This window comes from Pyxicephalus adspersus, chromosome 3 (genome assembly GCF_032062135.1).
Source record: "Pyxicephalus adspersus chromosome 3, UCB_Pads_2.0, whole genome shotgun sequence".
Lineage (NCBI taxonomy): Eukaryota > Metazoa > Chordata > Amphibia > Anura > Pyxicephalidae > Pyxicephalus > Pyxicephalus adspersus.
The window spans coordinates 111,161,817-111,177,558 of NC_092860.1; the positions used below are offsets into that span (position 1 = coordinate 111,161,817).

Here is a 15,742-nt window from a genome sequence, read left to right on the forward strand (position 1 = left end):
ATATATATGTATATATTATTAGGTACAAAATGGACATAATTAGGGTCAGACTGGGGAACATTTCCATTTGGCCTGGTAAACTCTTCTCCAAAGGTTAACAGCCAGCATTGCCTTTTTAAATACAAATTTAGAAAATCTGCCGTTGCCCCTGCCTGTATGAAATGATACAGGGGCTCTACCATATTGTAACTACTCACTGGAGATGAATGGGATCGGCCTACAGGTATAGGTTGTGACACAACACTACATGGCTTCAGCCAAGTACAGAATATTGTCTTTGAAACTATTTTTTAGTGACTGTAGAACAAACGAGAGCTGTACAGCCAACACTGTTCTATTATATGGAAAGTATAGGGGAGAAGGAAAATAAAACACCCTACTGTGTCCTTCTCATTACAAAACAGCAGGAGTGGAACAGCTGCTTGTTGAGGACAGATCACTACACAACATTGGGAAACATCTACAGATTTGATATTTTTGCTTGAGACAACCACCCGCGTTAATTTTGGGCAACAAGAATTTAGCATTTGTGTACAACTTAAAGCTTAGAAAGCCACCAAGTGTATATCACAGAAAGTTAGAAGGTCCTGAAGGTCCAAACAGTTCAGTCCTTGGATTAACCTCCCTTGTGGTTCATTTCTTTCCGGTTTTATGTCTAAAAGCGGTACATTGTTTTTCATGAAAATATATTTTACAGTATAATATAATAGTATGAGTATAATAAAGTTTGAAACACAAAATCATTTAAAAACAATAAATTGAATAAATTAAAAAATCTATATATTTAATAGAAAAAAACAAATGTAATTATTTAAAATTTTAAAAAAATACACATTATATTCATACTATTATATAGACTGTAAAATAAATGTTCTTGAAAACAGTGTACTGCTTTTACACATAAAAATCCAATGTATTGCATTCAATACAGTTATTTTGTATTGAATGCAATACAAATTGATTTTGAATTTCCGGCCCCGCTCGGCCGGAACATACATGCGCACCAACATCACCGGGAACTCCCCGGTGACTCATCGAATGCAGAAGAACAAAGACGACGGAGATCGTGGCGTGGGATGCCGGCGGATCAGGTAAGCACTGTATTTACTAACCTTCCCATAGGTTTACATACCCGGAGTGTGACTCGGGGTTACCACTTTTAGCAACTTTTTTCTACCCCGAGTCACACTCGGGGTTAGCTCTAGGGAGGTTAAATTGTCCTCATCTGATCCAACCCACCTTCAAATATTGGCAGCCACGGTTCTGGAGGGAGGTTGTAAATGAGCAGCACCTGAGGAGATGCTAAAGTATCCACGTTTCATTCACAATAAAATTGTTTATGTGAATAGGGTTTAAAAGTGTTCTAACACTAGTGATGGCGTCATGCATAAAATACAGCTAAGTAGAATATAAATGAGCTTTCAAGGCTAATCTTACCCCGGCTATCATCTGATCTCCAGGTAAGAAATCAGTGCTCTGGTTTCTTTGTTGGCTGTCTGGCTTAGCTTTAGTATTCAATTCTTACATTCGAACCCTGGAGCCACAATGATGTCTATGTTAGATGGTAAAAGTAATTTGGTGTCAGATTTGAACTGGGGGTTGCCATCAAGGTGGATCAGGAAAAACACATGTTCTTGGGACAAACTTTAAACATGAACCTAAGAACCTGGCCATGGCTTAGCCTTGTGTAAAGGCACCACACATGATTTATTAAAGCTCTCCAGGACTGGAGAAAATTGACTTTCATGAGAGAACCTGGGTGATCCAGCAAACTGGAATGAGTTTCCTAAAATATTTCCTATTAATTGGGAAATGGAGTAAATACTGGACCAGATCCATTCCAGGTTTGCGGAATCACCCAGGTTCTTCCACGATACAGTCTTGAAGATCTTTAATAAGTCTGACAGCAAAAGCAAGTATGGTAGATTTAGTCAAGTCTGTTTACATTGCAAGAGATTTGTCACTTGAGGATATGATGACATTTCACTTGGCAAAGAATACCCAAATGTGAAAATTCTCTTGCTAGGTGATAATGAACTTTAAGAAATCAGCCAACACTCATTTATTACATCAACAACAATGGTACGACAAGCAACAAAATCATTTTAATGTGGTTATTCATAAGGTGCAAGCCGTGCTGTATAATGTGTACACCAAGATTTTTGCCCTTTTTTTCGGTCTCGAAATATACAGTTGAAAGCATAATGCTATATCTGTTCCATCAGTACAAAAACATGTTGATACCCCACAGAAGTCTAGGGACTTATTAATTTCTTGTACTAGTCTTTCCCAATGTTTTAGATAGGAGAAGAAAGTTGGTATTTTGTAGTTCTTGTAATACAGCACAGTGAGCACTGGACAGGAAATAGACAAAAAAATTTGGAAGCCACCAAATCTAGGGACCTGTCTTTACATTTAGATAAATTTAAAAGGGATTACCAATAATTTTTGTAACAGTTGCATCACAGGAAGTATGTGTCAGGCAAATAAGTATATGTACATACCATCCGTATAGTTATTTCTTTTTTAACGCAAGTCAGGCTTCTTTTTGTTTATGTTCATATTTCTAATTAGAAAATGTACACTATGTTGTGGGTTTGTTCTGCGTTCATTTTTTTCTGTCTTTATAATAGCTATAAAACCAACTTAAACTAAAACACTTTTGCTAAACATTAATTTCAAAACTTAAGCACAAAGGTCTGTTTGAGGGAAAATTAATATGAAAAAAAGTATTTCCTTGATTCAACAACAGAGGCGTTAGTAGATGCAGCTTTTTAATCAATATCCTCCAATTTGGGAAAATTTGAACTGCAGGCAAATGGCCAAATAGACAGTTCAAATACATTTAAATGTTCTGCTTGTATCTGAATCCAGTCCTGAGATTTACACAGCCCTGTCAGACAGCAAAACCAGACTGGTGATCTACAATTTCTGTACTGTACAGCAATATATAAAGGTCATCTCCCTGACCCAAGCACAGGAAAGTGGTAGCAGCACAATGAAAAGGGCCACCATATTCATGCAGCACACCTGATTAGTTCTCCTCTGCTTCCTTCTTCCAGTGTAAGTTATTCTGTTCAGGGTATGTAAATGAGTAAGTGAATGTTTGAGGACATATTTATAAAGCAGTGAATGTGATTTTCAACAAACATCACTGGTGGTGACTTAATCAGTCTCAGTTAAAAGACATGTACCATATCATCCATCATAGGAGGCCCAACACAACCTCAATCACTATTCAGACCGGAAAACTCATTCTTTACTCAAAGTACAACTCAATCCTATTTGAATGAAAATATTTTGCATTACATATCTGCCTTTATACAGTTATGTCCATAAATATTTGGAGAGAGAGCATTTTTTTCTAATTTTGGTTCTGTACATTACCACAATTAATTTTAAATAAAACAACTCAGATTTATTTTATTCATTTTTGTATATTTACAACTGTATAAAAGAGTAAACTCGATGTACAATAAGTGCAACAAATGACATTTTTAAATCATCTTATTTGCAGCCTATAGCGAAAATACATTTTAACAGATAATACACTCTGGGATAACACTTAACAAAAGTACAGATCTGTTCATCTGTAGTACTAAAATCGAAAGAAATCACATTATAACCAGCAGCAATAAAAGTTCCTCATTTACGCATTTGGAGTGTTTTGACCAGAGCAGTCTACTACTACTACTGTATCGTCCTGAGATTAGGTTTAAACATGCAATGTGAGTAGCTGATCACACTGTGTTTATACCTTAGAATGACAGCTAGATATGTGAAAGAAGGTTTTTAGCAGTCACAGGAATTTGAAGAGTAGAATGACTACAACCAAAATTTGTGGAGGCTTTAGCTAAAAACCCACAATCCATGGCTGTGTATATAACCTTTTTAAGTCCTATTTGAAACCTTAAATACAATTTCCAGATTGTTCTAAAGGTTACATTGAAACATTACAGGCATATTTATTGGCACCAGAAATAATACTGGTGTAGGTGGTGTCTTGTGAGTATATAAAAAGTATTTTTGAGTGGTATAGGAGAGTGGTTGCCAAGAGGAAACCAATTTTTATTTATTTTTCAGAAAATGTAGAAAAATTAAAGCGATAATCTGCAGATTGCTATTTTTTTTTCGCTTATTTTTTAAAAAAAATCTACCCCACTATTGAAACACTCAATTCACCGTGCCAGCTCAGCAGAACAACAGGTGTTATACAGAAAAAGGATAATCATAGTCCCTTGTAATAGTAAAATGTAGTTTTTAGAATTTGTCAAGCAGATGTAAGATCTTCCTATTCTTGGAGAAAGAGTCCTAGCTGCTGTCACCACACTTGCTAAAGATGTGGATCTATGCAGAGCATGAAGATTACAAGGAAGGTTTCCTCTCCACAGTGAAATGTTTGATATAGTCACAAGTGAATTTTCATCATGCTGCAAAAGTTCTCCAGCTAACTTTTCATTTGTGCTCACTGCATGTCATTTACTATGTCATAAGAAACCGCTCATTAAGTAATGTGGTCAAACCTAACATTCCTAATTCACTTTACAATTCGCATGTCCGGTATAGCAGTAATAGATCTGGTAAAATGATAGAAAAGAAAAAGAAGAAAACCTTTATTTACTGTGAATTGCTAACTAAAATAAGAACACATATATGAACATAAAAACAAAGTTAAATAAACAAAATTAAAAGAAAACTTACATGTAAAAAAAAAATAATGTTTACAAATTTATAAACTTAAGTTGGTAGACAGCTATAAAAGAAAACATATTCAAACTAAACACAAACTAGATAAACTAAAACATAAAACGTTAATGCCTTGGCATACTTCTATAACCAGGTATACCTGGTATAGCCTGGAGCAAACGTATATAGTAGTTTTTGACAGAACATCAAATATTTACTTCTTGACATGTGGGAGATTTCCATTTACCTCCTGTGCTGGAGACTTAACACAAAGTAAAAATGGAAATTTCCCTCGAACTGCATATGTGTTAACAATGCATTGCGGTGCAGCATCTGTTAGAACATACAATGCGTTGTCAGTTTTGGGCACAAAAGAAAATGTGCTGTGATGTGCATGAAGCCCTTAAGCAACTTGTTGCTAAAACAAAATGTTTCGGAAAATGTATGCCTACAAAGAAATAAATATCATACTTGCCTCCTGTGCAGGAAACTGCTGATGAATTTAAAAGGTAAGGCCATCCTAAATCTCCTGATATCCTAACTACACTTAGCAGTTTCACCCACCTGCTCTATTAATGTAGAGGCAGAAACCACTGAGCATAGCTGGGAGCGCATACGTGTTGTTTTTTTTAGGACTATTTATAAAGCAGTAAATCTGCCATTCACCAAAACATTCCCTGGTTAACAATCTATGCCTGGAAATGTCAGATTCACTCCTTTATAAACAGACCCTTAAAGTCCTTTTTTTCAGGATATAGCATTATTTGGCAGTGGGGGTCACAGCAGAGTTTAGTAAAAACTCTCTTTGCTGGGAAGAATTTTTTGGGACATTTTATTTTAATGAGTGGTTTTAAGCTGAGCATATACTTGCAGAGAAGGCAGCCCCCTACTTACTTTGACCATTACCACTCCACTACGGACATGAGCAATCTGTGCTCTAGGGACAGACTGCACACTCACTTCACCAGACATTTAATTATTACTGCAGCAAATATAGGTTGGTGTTGGTACTGAAATAACAAGTGTAAAAAAAAAAGACTTTTTTTTTTTAGTCTACAAGGCAAGATAATCTTCATATTCACAGTGTATAGAGCAGTAACCGATATAGGCAATACTGATCAATTTGGAAAAATTACTGAAATGCCACCACATTTTTACACCCATTAGTACAAAACTAATTTGAGTCAGTTAACAAGATGCACGTAAGTATATAATATGTTCACCAAAAGGAGTATCACTAAACTGTATAACCCAGAGCAGCAGTCAATAAGACCATCAGTTGTGATCTTGAGTATCAACTTCATGAGTATCAGTAGTATCAAGTACCAAAGAAAAAAAACTTCAGTCCATTTGGATTCATTGAACTTATGGTTCTTGATTGTTGCGCTGCTCTAATGCCGCAAGTAGATGTCGACCCAGTCCAGCACTATGACGCTTTAGATACTCTATATGAGTGCCTTGTTTTGCAACGACTTCTTCTAAACTAGATCTAGTTCCTAAAAAAAAAAAAAAAAAAAAAAAAAACAATTAAAAGTTTTGCATTAGGAACACTTTAAAACATTATGCAACATGATTTCTTTACACTTGGGTAGATGCTAGCAGGTCAAATCACACACTTGATTCATATACTTTTGTGGGACTTGGTGTGTGACTTGGTTAAGGTGTTATATTAGGTTCCCAGACCCATCTTGCTGTGGCAGCGATAAAGGTGATGCATTCTATATTTCTCCCTCTTTAAACTACATAGCAGGTTGGGGCAGAGCCCTGAAGGTGAGATCAATTGAGTTTCAGAATGATAAAGTACAAAAGCAGGTGGTTCTGTCCACCAGTGTCAACACATAACCATACCACCAGTTTTGGATGGATTGGTTTCCAAAGGACTATACATACAAATTCATAGGGGCATAATACCAATAGAGAAAAACAGTGCATTATTTTTCTGCAGGTGTGTTACTGGCTTAATATCTGTATCACGTTCTGGAGTAAGGAGCTTGGCTCTCTTGCACTCTATGCTGCAATTTGTGTAATACTTTATACATATATATATAAGTAAATAACCGTTAACGTAACCCATAACCTGTCAATTTGCTTGCATTCTATGTACGAGATGTGCTATGCTAGCATGTAAACAAACATGTTACTTTGGGCAAAAACTATATTGGTTGGTTCAGGAACTGTAAATATAGTGTTGCCACTAATACAAATTGCTTTATAAAGGTGCAAAATCTGAGGCATAAAGAATAATCTTTGCTCTTGTTACTATGACTGAAACTCAAGTACTTGCTTAAACCATGTTAGTGGCTTACTAGTAATATGGAGAAATAGGAACATTTTCCTTTCATATTCATTCCTAATGATTACTTTAAAAATAGGAATTTATAATGAGGATTTGGTATTACATTTCTTTACTTGTACTTCTTCTTAGGTGGTTTAAAAAGCATTTTATCCTTTACATTCACTTTATATGAAAATGCTTGCAATAACACCCATTAAGACAACAACCACCTCTTGACCATGTCCACCATCTGTTGTGGCAGCACTTTCTTTCATAGGAAAGTGTCATGCCCAGGTCATAATTCCCAGTCCTTTCCTGCATATAATAATCAGATCACTTCAGATGACCGAATCCACAGCCAAATGTATGATCCAAAACCCTATATTCCCTTAAATAGCTAGCTACATTGAAACAAAAGACTTTACTGTTTTATTTCTCTAAACACTGAAATACACTATTTTCTTGGTTTTGATATATTACTTGTGTCATGCTCTGTAATGTTCAGGTCTTCAGGAGCAATTATAGTAAATTAATGATTCCTAGACTAGCATGTAATAGCAAATTGTGACTCTAATGGCCACAAGATATTTATGCCCAGCTTTAAATTTAAACTGGAAGCTTTTGAAATCTATTGTTCACAGACAACAAATAATACAAGCAATGTATGCAAGCAACAACTTAACACATCTTTTCTGAAAAATAGCTGTGTGAAGAAATATGTCTGTGAAACAGTTAGGCGATATTTAAATCACTATGGTCTATTTTACAAAGTCAAATAAGGCCTCCAAAAAAAAAAAAAAATAAGGATGAAAGAATAATTGAATGTTAATTTCCAGAAGGACTCATGTACATGATGTATTTATGTGTAACCACAGGCAGGAGAAGGGAGAATTGATCAACTTTATTTTAGAGATAAATAATTCCAGGTCTGGCCAAATATAGATTTATAAACCGTACAAAAGAACATTTTTCTGAAACTTCTGAAATATCTCAAGCTGGAATATTAGATGCCCAGCAGCCAAAGTTGGAAAATCATTGACAGTGAAAACTCTCTGAAAGTTTACAATATTGGATGTGATTATTGTTAGCCTTTTTCTAGCCAAACAGTTTTATCAGTTCAGCTTTTACGAGCCATTGGGTCCTGGATATGGATTGGGATATATACATACAGATATGCAAATCTATAAGTTAAAAATCAACTTAACATACCCAATCTGGCTTAGAGAAATTCCATCAGAAAATGACTGTACTGGCCAATTGTATTACCAAGTGGCTGCTATTGTTTTCCTGAGATAAGGCTGGTGCCAGGTGTGGCTAAGAGTAAAGCTGGGTACACACATCCAATGGCTGAGTGCCAACATGGGAAGAGAATCTGGCGTGTGTACAGTGTCCGTCATCTATCGTCTGAATGACCGCCCTGGCGGATCCACGGACGACGACCGATTCTAATGCAAGGGTATGTACAGCACTCGTTCATGCATTGTGCAGTTCTTAGTCGTTGAAAAGGATCGTGAAAGATCCTTTCCAACGACAATATTTGTACGTGTGTATGTAGCTTAAGAACATACTCATTATGTGAAATAAAATGGGGTAGGTTTATAGAAAAATATTTTGTAGGACATATTTTGTTGTCTTTAAAAGGTCAGATATTTAAGCCACCACCTCATTTCCTCAGCAACCCCAAGCTTTTAACTAGGTGTTCTTGAAATGAGTTACCTGAATCCAATCCCTGGTTTGACATGGGTTTGATATGAATTTCTTTTATGTTCTTCAATGACGTCTGCATCCAGTTGGCTTCTATTAAATTTGTACATGCGCACTACAAAAAAGCAGAAAATCATATATTAAACTACAGTTCAAATTAATTTATCAATCCACATCAATTTGATACTCTTTTTTTTAAATGGTAAATGCCAGAAACAAAACACCAGTGAATTTGAAAAAAAAAGTTTGGACCCTGAAGTGGGCTAGATGATTATGTATATGAGATTTTATAAACATTAGGTGAAGGATTTGGGTTACAGGAGGGGATATATAGTGTGAGGAAGTGATAAGATAAAGGCTATGGAGAGGATAAGAGTCAGAGTTGCAGGGGGCTAGTGTTAGGCTGCGTACACAAGTGCAATAATTATTGTTGGAAACGAACGACTAACCACCGATCGTCTGATAGTCGTTAATAAAAAAAAGTGCACAACAACTGGCCAACGACCCGGATGAATGATTGTCGCTGGGAACGAACGACTGTCCCAGCAGATCTGATTGGGCAATGAACGTTTGCAATCTATTGTGTATACGGTCGTTCAGTGATCATGGATGGTTCTGCAGTACACTTTCTCCTTTACATGTCACTTCCTGCATTGCTCAAATGATCGTATCTAGCATGTGTACATTATTGGTGGATTATATTTGAACGTTTGTATCGACACAGCATGTATAGAATTGTGCACAAAATGATCGTTCAAAATAATCGGGAATAATTGTTGATCTGTTGTCAGTTGTTCATTTTCTAACGACAATTATTGCATGTGTGTACCTAGCTTTAGGAATGCAGAAAGGGCTGGTGTGTTATAAATAAAGGCAGGGCCAAATGTAAAGTGTTAATGCCCTTATTATTACATATATGAATACTTTATATTATTAATATGTACTTTAGGATAGTTTTGAAAAAAAAATAATAAGCAACCAATCGATGATATCAACCTCTTTGGTTTTAATATTTTGCTCAAGAATGGATCTAACAAGTATTCTAGCAACAAGTTGAACAAAAAGTTTCTAATGGCTCATTTCTCAGTAAATGTAGACATTGTTGGAAGCAGCAAAGCACGTGTTAGAAAGTTAGCTCATCTATATCCAAAAAGAGAACAGCAGTCTTAAACACAGCATTACTCAAATATATGGTGCCTACATACCATGTCCCATTAAATCTCCTTTCTTCTCTTTTGTGAGGAACATACAGATCTCAACCATTGTTCCTACAGACCACCTGCTTGTTTGGGAACAGAGTATATGGCTCAAACCATGCAGCTGACAATGACTCCCCCACACAAGCACACGAATATCAAACAGCAAGTTGTAAAGTAATTAGACAGGCCAATGTCAGAACAGTTGCTGGTGGTCCTTTCCACCTCCTCCATTGTACACCACATTTTAGAACAGAAGCGTTTGCATCTTTAAATGCATTTACGAAACCAATATAAGAAGCAGCCATAAAAACAACTCACAAAGACCACATCCAAAAGATTGTGGGAAGCTGCTCACTTAGTAAAATAAGAAAAATACGCTTCTCTTACCTAATTAGAAAATGTTTTCCAATAGGTAAATACAAGTTCAAACCAGATGTGATGATTAAAGGCATTGATTTGTTAAGATGACAAAATGTGTTGCTTTTAAAAAAGAAATATTTTTCCCAATATCAAAGACAATAAAGCATCATCAGTTTTAAAATTTGAAAGTAATTTTGTTCAATCTGTCAACTTATTACATAAAAAGAGAAAACAAAACAAAAAAAAAAAAAACTCACATTGCTACAAAAAAGAAGATTGGAACTGTGTGGGTGCTTTGGAAAGTGAACAATATCTTTAACTCCATTTTTTATAAGATATCCACTGAACGTGCAAGTACATGTGGTTCACATGGTCATTTCTGAATTCTGTTCTCTACAAACAATACTTTTTTCACCGCTTCACCGGATATAGGAAAAAATTAGCTTTGCAAGAAGACTTTATTACATTTACAGTAATGTATATTCAAAGCAAACAATGTAAACAGTAAAATAAGTTTATAACTATCTGTAAAACGAATGAGGCATACAACAAATCAGAATGCTTATTTTTGCTAATTGTGCAAGTTTATGTCTACTCAAAATGTTTTAATCTCAAGTCTATGACTACTGAAAGTTTTACCAGGAACGGCTTTTACCAGAATCTATCTATCCAAGTCCTGGATTGCAGACATAAAACAGTTTGTAAACCGATATTCATTATTTTCCAAGCATGCTACAGTTGAAGAGATGGAATGAACACTATCTGCATGGAGTTTGCAGGTTCTCCCCGTGTCTGCTTGGGTTTCCTCCGGGTACTCTTGTTTCCTCCCACATCCCAAAAACATGCAGTTAGGTTAGATGGCTTCCCCCTAAAAAATTGACTCTAGACTACATTAATGACATAATATTATAGTAGGGATATTACATTGTGAGCTCCTTTGAGGGACAGTTAGTAACACGACTATGGACTTTGTACAGCGCTGCGTAATATGATGTATATAAATACTGTGTAATAATAATAATAATATTGAATAAAGTTTCTTTATTCTTCATAACTTGTGACGATGTAGGCTAGGCTTTATGTCACATGATGGATATAGGATTCAGCATATTTCCCAGTAAGAAGGAAGTATTTTTGCTTACACAAAATGCTAATGTGATTTTGCTATGCTGATATATGCCTTCTTGATAATTGAAGAGTACAGTTATTTTTGTGACTTTCAAGCTGCATGTGGTTTCTATGAACACAGCTTGTCCTTTTCAAGCAAGTACCACACTCATTTTTAATTCAATTACTGTCAATGGGAAATATCTGAAACGCATTCCAAATACAGTACATGCATTTCAGATGCATTAGGAATGTTTTCATGATTCTTATTCAAGCATTATTAACAATGACCTTGTTAATAAAAAGAGGCGTTTTACAAAAGGTGAAGCTTACAGGCAGCTTTTATTCAATCTTTTCAAATGCATTTTAAATGCAGCCAGTGCATGTCTTGTTTAACTAAAACACATTTAGAATTTAACAGGATGCTTTTGCCTTCATCCGCTTGTATTGTCAGTGTACACAAGAGCTTAACATGGAAAGAATAAAGATATTTGGCAAATAATGGGCCACATCTATCCCGCTGATGCTTGTCATTTTAGGACTTTCTTGGTTTCTCATTTTGAACACCAGTGCAGTACAAATGTAGCTTTGCTAAAGATTTCTATGAGCTATTATTATTACTCAATACATTGAGGTTTCCACTGATGAACAGATGCACCCTCAATAAAGGCAGAGAGATCTAGTTGCCACAACCAACCTTAATTGACTTGAGTGATTTTCAGCTACATCACATTGGCTTCTGGAATGATTTTAAATCCCTTGAACGGGTTTTAAGCAATTTTTTTCTGTTTTTTTGTTGACTCGTACATGTTTCAAGATTCTCACAAAAAATACAGAGACCAGTAAATGAGCCAGAAATGACACTTCTGCAAATGAATAATCGGACAAGCCAAAGTAATGAAGCTGAAAGGTATGCACAGGACACATCCTCTAAAAATGAAATGGCAGGCAAGTCTGTTGGTATCCAGACATAATAGGACAATGTACAATTCCAGAAGGTTCAAGCTACAGCAGGAGAAAGTCTATCAGTGCCTGTATTCACCACCAAATTGTCATTTTTTCAGGGAACAATCAGTGGAGCAGATTACAAAACCATTTTTTAAGGCTATGGTTTCATTGAGATTTCTTTGCTGTTGGGATGTTCAACCCAACAGCTGACAAAAAAAAACATTTGTTACACCTTGTTTTGTTTTTTGGCAGATGTATTTGTATAGATACAAATGCGCATATTTGGCATATATGTCCATAAACCAGCTTCGTATTGGGTGAACAGCTGCATTTGGATGGGGAAAACATAAACCAATGAATCTGCCCAATTCCCTACTAAAACTAAGCATAATGTCTATGAGGATTTAAAGAAGTAATCATCCTGAACAACCATCTATTTTTTTATGAATAGAGATAAAAGATCTTATAAAACGATTGCAAGATCAGTTTGCTCTTGCAACAGTTACCAGAATGGGATGTCAGTAAAATATTTGTTTTCAATTTGGCACAATGTTAAATTAAACTTATGGCAAAAAATCATTTTATAAAGAAATCTGCAGCATAACCAAGGCATTACCCAAACAGATTCTGTTACTCCCCAACACAACATTATTCAAACAAATAAACTAATAAATAGTCTTATCTAAAATTTAAAAACATTTTAAAACAGTAGAAAAACAAAAGATAACAAGAACATAGGATACCTTTGCGCCACAAAACTTCTTTTTTTCCCTTGCCTATCAAGCCGTTGATCCAATTTATAATATTTTATAGGTTCTACATCTTCTTCATCTTATTTCACAAAAGGGGAATATAATTCTTGATGAACAATTGTAATATTATATAAAAAGTATATATATATCACCCTAAATCTGGCATTATTGTCAACAGAAAGATAATTCCTTATAATGGAATTACTAATTTTTATACAGATACATATTGCTGGTCTGCTCTTTTTTTTTAAACTATTCATTGTAGTTCACCTAAATTTTGCAACTTCCTTAGCAATTTGTATAAACTGGAAGAAAGTCAATGAAAATTTGCAGGTGGAATTAAGCAAAGTGGAAAAAGGAAAGCATTGTAAACAGTCAATCTGCTCTCCTGAATTTACTGTTTAATCCTTAGTTTGCAGTATAGCTCAGCCAAAATAGACTTGATTTGGACTTATCTTGAAGCAGGCGAGATATCCCTCATTTTAAAAGACCATTTTACTCAAGCGCAGCAAGTACTGGGGAGGGAGACTCAACTTCAAACACATCATATACAACAAAAGCCAACTACTTAGTAAGAGGTTGTCTTTTTAAATAGAAGAGGACATGGATAGCCCATGGAAATAAATAAAAGGGAAGATCACTTCTCCTTTTAAACACCAGGCATGTATGAGAGGAAGGAGTAAGGAGCCTTTGATGTCCAGTAGTCCATAGAATTCAAACCAAGGTTTTGCCTCTGTTGGTTTTCACTTGCAAAACAACAAAATACAACCCTCAAAGTTCAAAAACTAAAAACACAATCAACTTTAGAAGGTAACATCAAAGTAAACCAAAGCAGAACTTAAAACAAACAAATAAACACATTTGACTGAAACAATGAGTGTCATGAATACAACAAAGATAAGCTACTATTTGAACCTAATGTAGAAAAAGATCTTAGGGAAGTTTGAATATAAAAATGACTACTTTGCTAGTTGATCCTGCTGTTCCATCTAAAGGTGAAGTAGGACTTCAGAGAAAGCTCTCCCTAACCAACTGCCTCACTACCATCTTCCATAGGAAAAGCATATGGTCTTTAGGACAGTTGAACACAAAATGCAAAACCCAACATCATCGAATGACCATTGCATGTTTAACATGTTAGGTATATGCATGGTTGGGCTCAGTGGTTAGCACTTCTGCTTTTGCAGCACTAGGTCACAGGTTTGAATCTGTGCCAGGACACTACCTGCAAGGTGTTTATGTTATATAAATATTAGTTATTAATAAAAATAATCAGTGCTTACAGATTAACCCCCCCTCAAAAAAAAAATCAGGTATGCAATGAAAGGGCTATTTTCTTGGCTGTCCCTCGTGAAACACTAGCAATTGGCTGGCAAAAATCTTTTCCGACTAACAGACTTCCACATTAGGCAGGGTCGGCTAAAAAAACATCAGCCAGGCTTTTGAAGGGATCTAAAAATATACCCTGACTAGATTCAAGCCCAGCTGTTTAACAATGCAATCCATATTAAATATTCCTAGTAGCCATTGCATTTCTATACCAGTTCTACAATAGAAAAAATAAGGGAATAATTGACAACATATGGTATAATTCTAAGCATACAAACATCTTTATAAGGTACTGGCATTTAAGCTTCAGAAAATAACTGCAATATTATTTATAGCCTAAAAGTTTTTGGGTTAAAATGGCTTGAGGTGTTGAAAATGTGCTTTGGTTTCCAGAAAGAAATTACTATTTTGTAAAAGAAGAGGTGGGCAACTAAATTGTGATGTCCGTCATTTCATCTCTGACTTAATGGTTTCTCTACCCTTGAGGAACTGGCGAGTAATTGCACAAAATAAATACAATAAAAAAACAAAAAACACTACTTTCCCCAATTGCCTACTGCAACAAGATGATGATCACTAAACAATGTATAGCCTGTTCAGGTACACAAAAGAAAGCTAGTGAAGTTGATCATTTCTGAAGGTAGTAATTCTGTATCTATCACAACATATTTACAGCTGCAAGTTGCTGAGTACAAACCAACAAAATATATTAAAAAAAAAAAAAAAAAAAGATTGGTGCACACATTGTTCAGCTGACAAGAGCTGGATTCCCCTTTCTTTATTTACAGATAACTAAACACAGTTACATAACCCACAGGCTAGGACAGGACAAAGCTGCTTACTTCCACAATAACACACAGTCAATTTTAGATAAGAAGAGATTCCAACATATTTGGATTTCCGATCTAGGATATAAAAGGAAGATTAAGCAATATTTGTCAGAAAAACGAAACATACAAAAACCACATGGTGGTATTGTGTAATGGATTCACACAGGGAAAGCAAGATGAATACTCTTTCATTGATTGGATCTGTGTAAGCTGAATGCCAAACACTTTCCAATACAGGGCCGTTTTAAACTGCTTCACAGATTTTTACGGCCCTTCATTTACCAGTAGATAATCATATAGGAAGAAAGTATTGGAATTTACCACCCTACAATAAACTTCAGGCCACCCACTTCTTCTAAATTAGTAAAGAATTTTAACATTTATGGTATCCAACGATTGAGATATCTCAAATTACATTTTTCAGTTTACTAATAGGGTTAGTTGTCCACACAGGTAGTGAGGTAAATTATAAGCATTAGGTTGACCACAAATAAGGTAATTTCCAGGTAACTGACAAACTCTTTAAAGGACTTAAAGCAAAAATAAAATTGC

General features: G+C 35.3%; 1 protein-coding gene across 1 annotated transcript in view; it reads right to left on the bottom strand.

Moving 5' to 3' along the window:
* Positions 1 to 5,504: 5,504 nt before the first annotated feature.
* The window catches only part of TMEM192 (transmembrane protein 192), a 29,567-nt gene continuing 19,329 nt past the window's right edge, over positions 5,505 to 15,742 (bottom strand). Inside the window, exons 5-6 of the mRNA XM_072406011.1 lie at positions 8,678 to 8,780; positions 5,505 to 6,181 (exon numbers count right to left, since the gene is read on the bottom strand). Of these exons, the coding sequence (XP_072262112.1) occupies positions 6,052 to 6,181; positions 8,678 to 8,780 (233 nt within the window). The 3' untranslated portion in view covers positions 5,505 to 6,051. The remainder of the gene's footprint in view (positions 6,182 to 8,677; positions 8,781 to 15,742) is intronic.